This window comes from Gobius niger, assembly GCF_951799975.1.
Source record: "Gobius niger genome assembly, chromosome: 14".
NCBI classification, from domain to species: Eukaryota; Metazoa; Chordata; class Actinopteri; order Gobiiformes; family Gobiidae; genus Gobius; species Gobius niger.
This window is the reverse complement of record NC_136865.1, coordinates 17,326,514-17,343,539: the sequence shown is the minus strand read 5'-3', so window position 1 is coordinate 17,343,539 and position 17,026 is coordinate 17,326,514. Positions and strand designations below refer to the sequence as shown.

General features: G+C 39.8%; 1 protein-coding gene across 1 annotated transcript; it reads right to left on the bottom strand.

Moving 5' to 3' along the window:
• Positions 1-5,193: 5,193 nt before the first annotated feature.
• On the bottom strand, positions 5,194-7,541 carry fam8a1a (family with sequence similarity 8 member A1a; the record flags this gene model as incomplete). Its single annotated transcript, XM_079570509.1, has 5 exons — positions 7,174-7,541; positions 6,828-6,948; positions 6,356-6,479; positions 5,854-5,993; positions 5,194-5,338 (listed from the first exon to the last, which is right to left on the bottom strand). Exons 1-5 carry the CDS (start codon positions 7,526-7,528, stop codon positions 5,194-5,196), a joined length of 885 nt encoding a protein of 294 aa, XP_079426635.1. The 5' UTR covers positions 7,529-7,541.
• Between the last annotated feature and the right edge of the window lie 9,485 nt (positions 7,542-17,026).

Below are 17,026 nucleotides of genomic sequence, written 5' to 3'. Positions count from 1 at the left end.
TAACACAGTCGCCATCACTTGCATCTAAATCTTTCACTTTTTAAGCAACTTTTAAGAACATTATAGATAACCAGCCATTAAAGAAAGCTATTAAACCTTGCTTTACTTTCATGCCAACAACAAAGTTAGTTATGCTCTTCACGCTGTTGGAAGTGAAAGTCGACACAAATATCCGTCTAGACACTCAATATCAAAGTCCTTTAAAAACAAGAATCAATAAAGTTGCCGTCTCATCAACACGGCTTCTCTGAGAGTGTGTGGCCATGAACACTCCAACCCTGTGGGCGTGCAAAGCCAGCAACTACACCACTTAATCTCTATCACGGAGGCATTACCGGTCTGTTAAAACTGAGAACACAGTTTATATGAAAAGAGTTAAAAGGGGAAAGATTATGTGTTGCAGCATTCTGAAAATGTTTGCAGTTTGTCGGTTTATCAAAGGGCAAGTGCCAGTCGTCCAATTGGTCTTCAGCGGATACAGCCTTGACTTGTGGTCTCCAACCTCTGGGTTCAAGCTTTACTTCTTTTCAGGTGTGCTGTAGCCAACCACAAAGACTTTCTACATCTCAACTTCCTTCCAAAAAGTTTAGAGATGAAGCTTTAGTCAAGAATATACGTCTCTCTCGAATAGTTTGTGAAAGTGTGTGTGGGGGAAATGGACGCGTTGTAATTCACAGCAGATGCATAATCATAATATTGGTGTTGTGAGGTGCTTGCAAACATTTGCACGACATTCAAAGAGCTTGTTAAAGTCAGCTATTTTTAAAGCATTCACAGTCTGGGATTTTTTTTCCTATCCCAGCAACCTTTGGTCTATTTTTAGTTCATTCCCACTTTCATTTCTCACATCTTAAGTTTTCAATTATGCAGAAAGCAGAGTCCTTAAATCACACAATTGCATAACGCAGCTCATTTTGCACAATGGAATATCAGCTATGAAATGGACCCAAATGTTCTCTGTGTTTCATGCTGAATTTAGTCAGATCCTCTTTGCCTTTGCATTAGAAGTTTTTGAGTTCATGTCTTATTAAAGATGAACAATGCACAGATGTTTGAAGACCAAAAATACTACTGGCAGTGTACTTAATGTTCACTGTACTGACCGGTTGTTCCGAAGTCAGCATACCTTTGTCGAATGTCTAGTGATTCATTAGGTCAAAGTAATATGTCTTAAAATGTGTGTGACTGCATGGCTCAAGGGTCAAAGCTTAAAGTGCATATTACATATGCTGTAAAATACAGTAATTTCCAGATTATTGACATTTAAGAGAAAAAAGAGCTATCAAAGAGAGATCTCTTAAAGCAGTGAAGGAATATTGCTCTCTGAAGTTTAATATGGGTAAAGTAGGCCAAGTAAATCAAGCTGAATAACATTAACATAAAGGGACATTTTTCAGATGCTGCTATGCTGGTCCAAAGTAAAGCTTGTACTTAGGGCTGTCACAATAATTACTATATCGACTTATCGTTCAATATATAGAACAGAAAAAACATATATTTTTGGGCTCGATATTTATCGTCTGTGCATTTATTAGCATTTCCCCTTAATTTTTCTTTGTAAAACTTAGATTTTTAACTGAAGAAAACTGAGTTACATTATATTTCATAATATCGTTAGAGTCAATAATATCGTTTATCGCGATACTTTCCTGCCTCAATATATCGATCTTCAAATTTGTTATCGTGACAGGCCGACTTGTACTAGTACTTACAACACAGCTACTACAGCTAACACAACCATTTGAACAGGCTATAATACAACTGCAGTTTATCACTATACTCCTCAGCATTATACCGTTATTATAAGTTTAACATTAAATACACTAAAAATACAAACATAAAGTTTCTTCTAAAAATACTTAGATCAAGATCAAATCAAGACCTGGTCTACAAAGGGGCTAAATTTGACTAAACTATGTCACAACCAGAAAACACGCCAAACTTAAAGGAATAAAGTCTAACATGTGCACCACAGTAACCAGTGTCATAGGCTATTACTATACTGCATGCAGATTTCATGCAGATATTATCCAGACTACACCTGCATAGTATTTGCATGATTAAAACTTGCAAACTAGCTTATTGTTCAAAAGGGTGTGGCAAGTTGTAGACAGCCTAACAGACTGGCACAATACAGCTGGAGCTCTGCGTGCTCTGTCATCGTGTCTCCCTCAGTCCCTCTCCGCCCCCTCCCGCGCGCCTCCCCCATCCCTCTCCGCGCGCTGACTGTAGTACGAGCCTACATGCTCCAGCAGTCTCTAGTTGACAGCTCATGCCGAGCCAGCACATTCCACATTATTACTACTTCAGATGTTTGTGGCCTAGATGTGTCCTGATTGGTCCGAGCGCTCAGACTGTTGGGCTGTGGGTAACCAATAGAAAGTCAAGTTTAAGGCGAGAGGCGGTGACGGACTGTGTGAAATGTGGACGCCCTCTGGTGGACAAAGCGTGTAACAAAAGGGTACCTTAAATAGATTGCAAGAACTGCCTTGGGTCCAATTCTAGAGCAGTGGTTCCCAACCTTTTTTGTCCCATGTCCCGCTTGAGGCATTAATTTATACTCCGAGTACCCCCTACCTCAAAGATCCTGCCAAAGTCTTAACAAACTAAGCAACTTAACATGGATTATTCAGTATTTAGTATGGTGTAATATTCAAAATACAGCAAAAATACTCTCAAAGTCAAGCCTTTTACTCAAAATCATAATTGAAACAAACTTTTCTTTCAAAGTAATATTGAAACTATCTCTTCCCCCTCCTTTTTACATCTGAGGTAAGTCCAAGTACCCCCTGCCAAGTGCTCAAGTACCCCAAGGGGTCCCCGTACCCCTGGTTGGGAAACACTGTTCTAGAGGACCGTTTCTTGTATTGAAATTTGCGGTACCGTGTTAACCTTTGACTTTCGCAGCACCATTATCCAGAGATAGGGTCACCCTGATGAGAGTCCAGCAGAATAAATATCTAGGGGAAATGAGTCCTTGAGCAAGACACTTCACCCAGATGTATGATTGTGGTGTGTTAGGGAATATCTGTGTCTGGAAAAGCACTATTATATAAAATGAATTGTTTTTTACTTGCAAAGGATTCTCACTGCATGTTGAAAACGGTGTCTTAAACCCTATTTTAAGAACTCTGCAACAACTTCATATCTTCACACGAAAGATATGACCTGCCCGTGTCCTGACCACAGTTGACATCTGCGTAACCCATTTGTATTGCAGGAGCACACCGCAGAACAAACATCCAAACACAGAATGTAGTTGCACCACGGGGCAGCTCTTGTATAATATCTGCAAGCTTTCGTGCGGCTGGGTGAATTTTAATGTACTGTTCTGCAGGGTTCCTCTTTGCCTCCGGTCCCAGCGCTTGGAGATCAGAGAGAATTTTCAAACGCCTCTGTCCCTCTGCACTCCTCTCTCCTCCGCTGTTTTCCACAGGCCCCTTCAGTCTACTGGGGTTTTGTCTCACACTTAATCCCTGTCTGGGTCTTAGTTTTTTGGGCTTTGCCTCTTGTCCCTGTGTGATGTGTATTAGTGACACTTGGGGGCACAATTACTGCTAAGCCCCTCTGTGCAAACGGAGGAACTCACAAAAAGTTGCAGCAAGGACAAGAGCGGCAGTGAACTTCTGGAGAACACATGACACAAGGTTGAGATTGAGCTCGTTCTGGAAGATTTGGCTAAAAATTCCCCGGTTTTGGTTGACTTGTTCATGTGCAAAAAAAAGTGCATCCATTCCGTTTTCAAGTTGCTCGGGTAGACAACTATTCCAACCCACTTAATCAAAAAGTAAAAGCACTTTTCAACACAATAGCTTGACTCAACTTCTGCATCATCATACTTTCGTCCAATGCCAAAATATTGACGAGCAGAGCTGAGGAGAACAGGCGGAGGAGGGGGCGGAGGAGGGTCCCAGCACGGCTGGGAAACAGCCAAGTGATTGATCGGTGAGCGTAAGAAGGGGATCCCGGGCGATGAATGGCTGAAGCAGCTGCGGTGATTGCTGACTTGAAGGTGCGGCTCGAGATGGGTCCGTGATTGGATGATTGGATAAAGAAGGCTGCAGGTAGATCTTTAGCGGATGAACTTGCGCTGAAGCTTCGTTTGGGTGGTATTTGTTGAAGCAGACACTGTTAACTCATTCTTGTGATTTTAATAAAGATCCAACCACATTTTATGACCAATTTAGGCAGAAATGTACTGTAAGAAATTCCAAAGGGTTCACATACCTTTTCCTCCCACTGTAAACTTATGAAGCGAGATTGTTGGCAGGATAGTTGGAAAGTTTTATTGAAAAACGACAATTTTGCTCTGATGAAAGTGAATGCTGCATCGTCTTACGGAAAAAATGCAAAATGTGCCCCAAGGTGCTCTTACACAAGATAAATGTGAGTATCACAACTGCATATTTACAAACACAGACAACGGGAGATGCAATAACAGCCATGCCTTTCCTAAAAACACTAAATAACACTACACTTGAAAGGGTTTACAAGTAATACTTCTGATAACATGGAAAGAATAATCTCGGATTGTTAATTTTATCAATATTGTTTCATTGTTGTTAGAATGTATTTAAAATTTTACAGTTGGGTAAAGGTAAGAGTACAAAAACACACTGATGGGGAAAACATAAATATGAGCATTGTGTTGCTTAAAATAATAATAATAAAAAAGTATTTTTCTGTACTCCAGTATAAATTTAATCTCGTAACCCCCCCCTTAGTCAAGCACATTTTTTCCAGTTTGGCTTTACCCATATCCAAAAGCTTCTTGAAAAATGCATCAAAATAGAGACAAAAATGAGACAAAAAAGAGATGAAAAGGAGAATGAAAACACAACAAAAGAGCGATAAAAAGGTGATGAAAATGTGACCAAAAAAAAGCGATCAGCTTAGATGAGTTTTGTAGGTCTTAGGTTTCAAATGGGGCGTTACACTGGCCTGTAAGCTGTATGCTTTAGTTTTGGGTAAAGCTGAACTGTAGAAAATGCCCTTGGTTCAGATGGGGTTTAAGAGTCTAACTAGTTATAGGCAAAGCAAAAAACACTTTATTTACAGAGCATATAAAATATATTCCTGACAACTTACAGGTATATCACCACAGACTTGACTTGAAGTTTCAGATCCAGTGCATGTATTTACCAAAAATATCCTTGTATATGTGACTCCACTTCAAAATGAATAGAGGCATGGCTACCTGCCTGTCCTGCGCTGCACAACAATGGTGCCTGCTGCAATATCATACACAGTCCGGCTGTGCTGAACAAACAGCAGAGTCATGAAGACAGGAAACAGGAAAGCAATGGAGAAGTTCTTGTTCAGCGCTCGAATAGCAGAGCTGCAAGATAAGACATAAACAGAGGACATGATGAGCAAACAGTAGTACATTATTTCACAATATGAGTCTGTATGGAAATTGTAATTGTTAGGATGTAATACATGGGGACGATAAACTTTTATCACGATCCGATACGTTTCACGATACTCAGGGACCGATCCGAGAAATTATGATAAGTTATATGTTTACCTTAAATGTGTAAAAAGTAAAAAGTCATGCGTCCGAAGTTTATAAACCAAATGACATTAATGTTAAGATTGAAAAGTGTAACAAAGTGCTGTGTAACTGTTAATGCAAACAAAGGAGAGCAGGAAAAAAATGCCTCCAAACAAAAGTATTGAAAGTGCTGCAATCCAATCCGATATTTTGTCCCAGCACTGATTTACGAGCAATTTTATCTACAATTGTTAGAGATTGCGTCTATGAACCCTAATCTCTTAATTGTAATAATAATAATAATAACATAATCTTTGTCTGTAGCATTATGGGATACCCTTTGTGACGTGCTTACTTACGCAGACAAAGAGACATTTGTTGCCGGGACAACGATGACCCGGTTTGGGCGCACCGTTGTTGTCGTATCACACGTCACCACTTGGAGGCCGAGCAGAAACTTGCCTGGCGTGGCTCCCCCAGCAGTCCAGATACAAATTGTCTATGAGAAGAAAAACAAACATAAATAAATGTAAAAAGAAACGGATGCATGGAGTTCTACAGTACACAGTGTTCTAGGCAGTCTTAGTGACAGAAGAAAGGCCAGATGGTATTTGTCAGAGTGGAGGTGATTCCCAGTGCAGGTGCCATCTGGGAAAACATGGCACTGATGCAGAGCGCCTCCTCAGGCCTAGTGCATTGCTTCATCTCAAGCAACTGCGCATACAACATTGCATCACTGCCCTCTATGGGAAAAGAGAACTGTACCAGCCCCATAAACAAACAGTGTATTTATGCTAATTGGAGCTTCAACTGAAAAGCTGCAGGCAAACTTATTTTTAAAGAATTAAGACTTAAACTCACCTCGTAGATGCACACAAGGACCCTGTATACCACCGCGACAGCCATCATCTTCTGAAGGTCCTCCATGGAGGTGTTTTCATCTATTTCCTCCACAATGAACTGGGTTATGAATGTGGCAATGTCCCTGGAATTAGAAGACAGATTGTAAGATTGACCAGTCAGACATAGCCAACTATAACACATAGGAAGTGCCCCCAGGGACCCTTGATGTGAACGTTGTGCAGTAGCATGTACATCGGTTATTAAGTTTAAATATAGATAACTATGCTGAAAGATGTGTCCGATTTTTAACCATTATAAAAAAGATGTACTTGAATTTTGGTCCATTTGCCTCGACGCTTTACCGCTCTTTGACCCTTTCGTATTGGCATTGTGCACTTTACATCGCCAATCTTTCCTTGTTCATAAATCCACGCATCATGAAGCATTTTAAGGCAGTGTGTGCGGTGTTGTGCAGGCAAAGTTTACTCACTTCATCCCACTCATGTGCATTATACACAGCACTATTGTGGCTTTCACACAAAACAGGATGAAGAAGTCCACTGCTTCAGCTAAAAACCTCAGGAGTGGAGGGGGTATGGTGTATTCTCGCCCTGTTAAAACACACACAATTTTAACAGGCCATAATATGGGATACATTTTTCACTTAGCAAAAGCCTCTGTAGCTTTTAGTAATGGAGGCCTGAAAGAGCGACACTTAAGCATATAATCTTGTTTCCCAAGACTATAAGCCTGCTTTGAAACTCATGACGTGGCTTAACCAACACTACACTTTTCCTCCTGCATTAAAGGGGGACAAATATAGATCAATAAAATACCTGGCTGTGGTGGTGTCTCATTTGGCGGCTGGGGGGGAGGCATAGGGGTCTGGGAGGCGGGGGTCTGATAAAGTGCATTTTGAGCGTCCACCGGATATCCAGCTGCTCCACCACCGAGCTGATATGGGTAATTGTACCAGTTTCTTGAGTCAAAAAGCGGTCCTGCTGTCTGCGTCCCATCAGGAAGGTGCGCAGGAGGGACAGGCAACGTGGACAGGGCTACCCAGTTCTGCCAACTCGCATAGCCCCAGTAGTAGTTCCACATCCACTGCTGCAACTTCTGACAATACTCCGTCGTCGCGGTGCTCGGGTACACTTCATTTTGTTTCTTTTCACTGGGTGTAAAAGATGACATGTCTAGGTATCAACTCGTTATCAGCCCTCCTTCCGTCCTCCTACTGCAGGCTTGCCACCGCACTCGCTCACATCCCGAAGCTAGCGCTAATTGTAAATATAAGGGCTTCCGGTCTCGAGCAGTTGTCATGGTTACGCCTGAACACGTGACAGCGTAAACTAATAATTAAAATAACCTACTTGTGTTGATAAATATATATTTTTGAAATGCAATGTCGTACATAAAAGGAAAAATCCAATACACATTGTAAAAAAAAAAAATGAAAAAAAAATACAAGTCAAATTATTGCACGAAAATGTAGTGTATATTATAAGAATTGATTCAAAAACTTTATTTCTTACTGTATTTGCAACAAGAAAACAGACGCGAGCACATGAGAGGTCAGTCTTCCACGAAGTTTCGGATCCCACCACCAGAGGACAGCAAACACCAGCTGTTCAAAGGGAAAGCGCTGATTCCCAAACAAACAGTATGAAAGGGTAAGTGTATTAAGTGAACGTTAATTTACTCTGCACTCGCTCAAATGGATGTTGTAGCATGTTAATAGTATAAAGGTAAAGAGGCTAGAGTGAATGCGTAGGAAGGACAGCTGACATGTAAACAAATAAGATAGAGGGGTGCATGGAAGAACCAAGCTTATGAATGTGTGTGTGAGAGAGGAGCAGTGAAGGTCTTTAGGGTCAATAAAGGTTACACTAGAAAAGACAAATTCTGAAGACAAACACACTTTATTTTGTTGGCCCTTCAGTTTAAGTAGGCCTATTCACTGTCATATTCTGCACTTTTCTCTGTTGCTTTCCAGTTTGACCTACAATTAAATGGTAACAAGGGTGCATTTGCTGACTGTGCTGGCCCAGACTTCTCTGGTTAGGTGTTAGCTCTGCCAGTCCCAAATGATTGCGCCTGCCCCAGTGAATGGATGCAGTGAGGCGTACCCCAATGCGCGTTATCCCTGTGCACAGAGGCCATACGTTGACTGTGCCCAAAAGTAATCGGGTCATAATAAAAGCGGTGTCCAGCAAATGCTGACCTCCATGCAACCCACCAAAGGATTAGTGCTGTGAGATGTGTGTCTGGGTTCAGGTCAAAGATGTCACTGCAGCTACAGGCCCAGTGACATTACAATTCATCAAATATTTTCACTTTGCACATTGATTTTTAAGTAAAATAGAAAATGTGTAGCCGAGATGAGGTAAAGTATTTGAAGTCTGCACGTTTACTTTATTGGCTTCTTCCTCTGTCCAAGATTGTGTGTAATGACTCCATAGAATTCTACCACAGAAAAAACCTTTTAAGTATCAAAATGGGCCTATCTGCACTTTCAGCCATTAATACTTTTCCTTTTTTTTTTCTTTTTTAGCTACCTTCCCAGATTTGAGTAGTAATAGTCTATTGCAGGTGAAATGAAAGTACAAAATTCTGATGCAATTCAACAAATAAACCCAGTAGAGAAAGTACACAATGTCTCTGACCCAAATTTGTCCTTATTTGTCTTTAGGGTTGAAAAAAAAAAGATTCCTGTGTCTCTGCAGGATGTGTGCCATGTTTCTAGACGTACACACTGGGAACAAGGTCAACAGTTACGCAACCAGTCACTTATGATACAAAGTAACAATTTGTGTCTTTTATGTGTTGAAAAATCCAGTATGTGCTTTGACCCCCAACTCAGGAGTGCCAACCTGGGTTCATAACGTTAGACAGATAATGCCCTTGTGTTTACCAGAAGAGCCAAATGTGTGTCAGTGGAGGTCCTTTGTAAATAATATTTGAACTCTAGATCAGGTCTCTAGACACTGAGCTTCATTACTGCATTTTTGAGCTGGCATGTTGCCCTCGTACCGCCATGCACCAGGCTAATCCCTTTGTCCAGACAGGGGTTAAAGCACAGTCACCATAGAGAGCAGTGATTTAAAGAAGTGAACAAAGCAGAAGAAAAGTGGGTGAAGGGGTCCGGATGTGCTGTAAGGTCACTGCAGTCATGCGGTGTGTGTGCGTTGGCCTTAATCCAAAGACAAGTATGTAAGAAGTCTGCACAAAATGCACCTTAGCATGTTTACTTTACAACTTTACTTGCTGTATTTACTCTAACAAATATTGAGCAAGCTATTTTACTGCACATGGAAGAAGATATAGAAAGGTGAAAACTTTGGTATTTTGGAGGGCAATGTCATTTCATTAAATAAAAACCTCTGTAAAAATGGAAAGTTTTTTTTTAATGTAACTATAAGTTAGTTAAAAAAAAAAAAAAAGGATGTGAATCCTGTCTCAGCTCCAATGTATTTTTGAAAGTGATGGTCCGCAAGTTTAAACATTTTACAAACGTAATAAATTGCATAGAATTGACCGTCTATAGGCCTTTAATTAGACACATAACATATGTTGTTTTAATTTTTTTTTGTCCCTCTCTTTGGTTAGTTTGGCAAATTTGACGAGCTGTGAACCGGCCTGTTAGGTCCAATCAGGTTGCTGGAAAAATCCAGACTCGCCGCTGTACCAGTGACTGGATCTGGTCAGAGTCGGCATCAACTACCTTTCCAAAGCGGAACATACGCAAGCAAAAAGGAAGTGGAGTAAATCAATCAGCGAAGGTGACGTTGATGTGGTGTTAGCGGTTCAGGCTTACAAATCACAAAAGTCACCGACTGTTTTTGGTCATTTACCGCCGATTGGAAAAAAGCTCTCGGCTCTCCGTGCACCACCCAAAGATTGTTACTGAGGGGACTTCAGCGTCCTGAGAGTAACGCTGCTCATGAACAAATAATAAATAAATAATAAACAAATCTGACAGCACGGATCCATTAAAAAGGGGGCGTCCTACCCAGACTGATATTCCCGTGTGTAACAAATACAGAGGGTTATCATTCTGGATGCCAGGCTACCACATTAGGAGGGCGGAGGAAGGAGCTTGATCATTTACTTTCCAAGTCTTTTCTCGCTCTCCTAATTGTGCAAACCAGTGCTACATTCCAGGCAACTGGTAACTGGTATTTTTCTTACAACCTCAGCTACAACAGTTAGCTGACAGGATGCTCATGTTACATGAACGCTTCTTCACACCAGATATAATTCAAAACATGCTAAACACATTACATTATTAAAGGCTGTGACCAAAAGCAAACGTTCACATCACTGATGCAGCATTTTGTTAGTTTTACCATTAGCTACACTTCTCCACTGGGGGCCGCAATTCTTGTCGTATCTCAACTCGGACTACTCTGATCATCTCCAAGAGGCACTCCAATAATGCAGGATAAAATCCTGCAGATTTTCTATTTTTTCTATTTTACTAATGCTGGAATGCAGCATGAGAGTGGTTTTCAGGTCCATTCAGGAGGGCAGAGGAGTGGGACTTGATTGGTTTTTAAATCTGTCTCTCTTTGTAATCTTACAGACTATTACTTGTTCACTATAATGACATAGTTAATGACAGAAGCAAGGGATGGAAATGTTGGGCTCAGGCACTTGAGCCCTGGTCGTGCAGATCATTAGAAGAGTTGAATTCACACTGGAGTGACATTATGATGAAATATACACAGTTAATTATTCCACCTCTGCATGGGAGAACTATTTCTTGAAACAACTTTGAAATAATTTCAGTGCCTTTTGAGAGTTTGCAGTCAGAACAGAAGAGAGTCTGAAAACAAGCACTTGTGTTCGCGGAGGCAGCAGAGGAAAGTCCTGTAGCCTTTGACCTACAGAAACCTCCCTTTTGAGTTGTTCATGTAACAGAAAGAAGAACCAATTAACGTCATTACATTTGCTTCATGGAGATATGACAGAAGCCTCCTGGGTACAGGTTTACTTAATGTTATGCCTTTCACCACTTATACTGTATATGTTTGAACAAATTTCCACTTTTATACGTAAATATTACACTAACTTGAATGCCAAAACACAAACAGAAATTTGTATTAGTCATAATCATCAGTGTCTTATTTTACATATGCAATACAAAACTAAATTCTCGTGTTTTGTACTTTTTATGGCAGAATCTATTCCTCTTCAATAGTCTGGCCATCTGTGACTTTATGTTCACCCTGCTCCTGCTGTCTCCTGCTTCAGCTGCTGCTTTCACTGTTCGCTCTACAGTAGTGTATACTTAAGGGGACACTGCAGGCAAAACACTTTTAGTTCCGGTTTTAGGCCAAACTGATGTCTTGACATATACGCTTTCACTTGGAAACAGTAACAGTTATTGCACTGATTCACTGTTTTGCAATAAATTGGAAATTGTAATTTCAAGGGTCATTTTCTCAAAATAAATTTTTCTCACACAACAATATCTCCACATAAGAAGCGCCTACAGACTACACATTTTCTGAATTTCAAAAACAAGAAGACATTTCATTTTTACCCATTTTCCCACTACTGTTAACTAATATGTTAACAAAATAAAACCATAAATTTAAACCTCGCTCGATCCATTATTCAGATTTCGTATGGGAAATTGTGGGCATTTTTATGCTTAAACAGCCATATTTATTACAATAATTTATGCCAGTAATCTACAGCATAAGTTTCACATTTTAAAAAGTTACATTTAAATTTAAAAAGTTTCCCTATTCACCTCCAGTGTCTCGCCTTAAGTTAACACACTTTTTTTGGTTGGTATTTGAACCCCTTATGTCTCAGCATCTCACACAATAAATAACATAAACAGCAAGCGTTACTTAACGCCCTATTGCTTTTCTGGGTGGATAAAGCATGATGTTTACTGCAGGCTCACTCATTCTCAGACCTGATTCGTAACGTCCCTGGGAGCGGGACATCACCAGCTCATCTCCATAGATGTTACAGCTTGTATAGGTAGCCAAAAAGTAGTCTTACATGAAAACCTTCTTCCATATGCTTTATTTTGGTCAGTGTTTCTCTGTGTCTGGCTGAACATGGTTGGTATTGGAGTTTTTCTCTTATAAATAACAATATATAATTGGCTGGAATTAACCACTATATGACTTTAAAGTGAAATACTGTTGATATAGTAGTGGGTTAAAGTGGATAAGCCCCATTTTCAAGAGAATATTAGAGTATATGTATATTTTGTTTTGAATAGTGATTGGAGCAGAAGGATCTGGCTCAGGCTCTCACTGCCAGTGAAGAAGAGTTTTGCGTCAGCAGCATGGTAAAAGACCACAAACTAACATGTAGATACAATGTTATCATACAGTTATGATTCACAGCAGTCATTTAAAATGATGTGCAGTGTTGCTTCTGTGTGTTTGACAGAACAACTTTTACAAATCAGATTATTGGTACAACGAGGTGTAAACCTACATGCTGTATGTTGCCCTCCACAAATATAAGGATGTACTGTATAGTAAAAACAACTTGTAGTTTGACCCTGGTTTAGAATATCTAATACAAAATACATCACAAGTAAGAAAAAGATCAAAATCTGTTTGTTTGGGCCCTGACCCACAGGTTGAAAAACACTGGTCTGCCTCCACACAAACCACTTCACTCCTATAGGAAAACACTTTTATAATCCTTACGTTGCATACATCAAATGTGTTTTTAGTATCCACTTCAGCCATATTCTATCATATTCTATTGCATCTCAGGTCTGCCCTTTAACATGATGTTGAGAGGCTTGTTTACAAGTCACTTACAGAAGTGTCACACAATGAGAGATTGCTTCCTTTAGCTTGCAAGAGGCTGCCTTTATCTCCCCAGTGCATTGTGGGGAAGTGCCTGCCTTTAGATGTCCATTGTTATTTCTCAAGGAAAGTTTCCCTGACTTATTTCCTAAACAATTTGCAGCCAGCAGGTGATGAAATAAAACAACAGCTTCTAATGTACACAACAGGACTGAAGTGAAGATAAGGGACTTATTATGACTGAGTGATTTGGCGTCCACATGTGACCCTGCATTGTTGTATTGATTTTGATCATAGTATGTTATTGTGATGTCATCTGGATTATCTGAGCTGTTATAGACGGAGAAAGGGATTGTTTTGAATTCAAAGACGGAAAAAACAGTCTGGTCTATGATACTACGCCAAAGCAATCGAAGTTGAAGGTCAATTGGAAAGACACAATATTAGAATTTCCTTGAAGCTCCGGTTAGTAATGTCTGCAAGAGAGGGCAAGCACAATTTAAGATTTGCCTTGTGTGATTTCCTAATGACTAAACATTCTTTCAGTCACTAAGATGGTAAGCACCATCATTAGGATGCACAAGTTAGATACTTGCCTGGGACAGACAGTGTGCTGCTAATCTGTCCCATTCCAACCATCCACAATCATACACGCAGGCGAGTCTTTCCAAATGAAACCACTGAGTCCAAAGTCCCATGTATTATTTCCAAACCATGACACATGAGGCAAACAGTTTCTAAATTAATATTTGCTAATGTTAGCGGAGTAAGTTAGCATTATACCAGTAGCTTTGTGCTATTTACACTATAGTTCTGCCAGGAAAGATAAAAAACCTCAGTCATTTGAAACAGTTCGATCACTATTCACGTCTGTCTCATTTCAGAGGCCTCCTTTGAAGTCACAACAAACCACTCCGTATGGCTCTGTGATAAGTTCATTTATATTGAGGGCATTTTCTATAATCAGTAAGATTTGGGGTCACATGACTTGCCTGGCTGTGAGAGTTGATTGCTAACAGTGGTGTTCCCTCTCTGCGCTCCCCTGGGTGCCCTGTCCACCATTGTGTAGTCAGTTTGTATAGGCACACTTTAAAGGCTTCCACCATCCTTCCTCAGCTATACAGTCTTACACAGGCAGTGTTTTGTTGGAGGTTGAACTCCTGATGTGGCATGTTGAGAGAAACAACATGTCCTTTGTGATGTCCTCAAAGGCATTTAACATATTTCCTCACACACAGTACATGTTTATGCTTTTTTTTTAGGTGAGAACAATGCAATGTTACTGCCTCATGCATCTGTGGAAAGAATATGCTATAAAAAGCGTCTACTATTTTAGATGGTTATTTATTTTAGTTAATAATTCACACAGATAAGGGATAGGAATATGAAAACCCAACATTGGAGACATATTCGAAAGGAAGAGAAAATCCCCTTATGGGCACTATGAACATTGCAAGAATTTGTAGAAGTAAGTTTGACAATGTTTTACACAGTCAGGCTAGAAGACTCAGACATGGGATTGGACATATGGACCTCGCTTTTATAAAGAATCTTTTAATTTATTTATTATTAAGGTTAGAAGATAGTTAGAGAGAGGCCATTTAGTGGACACCATTTGGAAAATAGTGAGAAAACTCTTCTTAAATGGGCTGGACCTGTGTGATATGGACTCAGTTTTAGATGATAGTGACTCAACTTGGGCTCAAACTCTGACTTTACTTTAATGACTCTAACTTGCACATACGGACTTGGACTTGACTCGGACCAGTCCTAAGTGACTTGGACTCGAACAGTGAGAACTTGAGGATGACTTTGAATCAAGAAATAATGAATCAACTACAAATATGGCTGCAAGAGTTCAGCGGTTATTAGGCTGAAGTAGTAAAGTTATCAGTGATGCAGAGCAGGGCCTGTGCTGGAATCCCAGACATGTTTGCCCAGTTGCTCTGAGGAGATAGTGAGAGGGGGGCTCACAGCTCTAATGTGGTATTCATCCAAACTGACAAGCGTTTAGCTATAGCACAAGTGAATTTGTGGGTTCTGGGAGAAGAAAGAGTGTTGCCATGGGTAACGGATTTGTCCCGCTGTTCGGTGGGGCCATAGTTGACATAGTTCAGTCCAGCTGTGTGGTCGTCCTGGGATTTGGGTCAGTGTTTGAGGTGAGAGTCCTGTGGAGAGGATTGAACTGAAGAATGTGAGGAAGGAAAGGAATATGCAGCGCCAAGGAAGAAAAACTGTTCCCATTTTGAAATAGTTTAGGACAAACTGTACGTTAAATCAAGGTTAGTATATTTTAGTATTGAGACAGGCCACAGAGTTCTTTCTCAATAACAACAATTTACCATAATGCTTTTTGTTTTTCTGCAAGGGTCTGGTGTCACGTGTTTTGTTCTGTCTTGGTTTCGTTTGTGAGGTTTTTTGTTTGTCTTGCAAATGTCATGAATTGTTTGTTTGTTTGTTTGTCTGCTAATTATGCATCTATGGGTTTCTTTTCTCTTATCTCTCTTTCCGTAATTGTGTCTGGTAGACAGACCGATATGTGTGCAAAGAAGATTGCAAAACACTTCCTTTACTTTTGAATTTTCTCTTCCCATGTTGCCTCAGCAAATCTTCTTTCTGTTGTCACCATAAATGTGCAGAGTTTGCACAATTGATTTCTATATACCCGATCAGTAGTGAACTTTGACTTTCAGTATATTGTAAAAGCAGACAAATGATGGAAAAAAGACCTTTATGTCCTGTGCATCTAATTATAAAGCACTTTTATCGATCATGATCAGAAGCCTATGGTATTGACAGTAAAGCACCACAAATAAATAGGAATGAGTTGCTCAGTCCCACTTTGCATTGTTTGTAAACCCAATAATCCGGTACAGGGCTTTGAACATAGATTTAACTCTACAAACCATTGTTGTAGCTCTGCTCTCTTCATTTTCTAAGTATAGTACACTTTTTTATTTTATTTATAGTAGTATTTACATTCTCGGCCTCGATACTGAAAGGCTTAATTATTCGGCAGTAGAAACAGTGTCCTCCTTGAGAACAAAGGCACGTGATTTATGGATCCTGTATAATAGCGTATCTCTACATCAGTATCCTTGAACTTTTAATGTTTGTCACCAGGTTGAAGTTAAGGACAAGGGGAGGAAGGGTGTCAACTCCTACAGCTCTAGTGGACCTTTCCAGATGTTATGCAAAGGATGGAGGTCCATTCCTGTTAAAGACATAATCTGCACAGACAAAGAGAAGAGACACCCCCAGAGTCAACAAAAATAACCTGCAGCCAATCAAACCACAGAGGGCTTGGTTCACACATTAGTTTGTCATTAGGATTTCCAGTCTCTCTGGACTTTTATCTTGCTTTTTCCTTTTCCCCTTTCCTGTATTGCTCGTGTGTGTACTTGGCTATGTCAAAGTTGAGAGGACGACCAGAGAAAAGAGCACTCAAGATATGGCACAACTACTACTACTACATGCATGTACTAGTAGTAGTAGTAGTAGTAGTTTATTCGGTCAGTTCATTCCTTTAAACGTTATGCAAACATTTCCAATTCTTTGTGTACAACATGACCGAAAGGGTTTAGGCTGAAGTGAAAACTTATTACGCCTAACCCAGTTTACAGACTTCCACGAGAGAAAAAACAAAACACAAACATTAATAATGAACAATATCAAGTGTCAAACAGAAGAGAAATAAGCATGTATCTGGAGTTAGTAACATAAATTTCAATATTCCAACAAATATGTATACATACATTTGTTTTATGTTAATTTAGTTGAAACTAAATCATGTCATCATCATTATTTTTTACTTATTTATTTATTTTTTCTTACTTTATTCATCCTAAGCTTATATATTCTTGAATTTTTGTAGCTTTAAACAACTTTTTGAAAGCTTTGA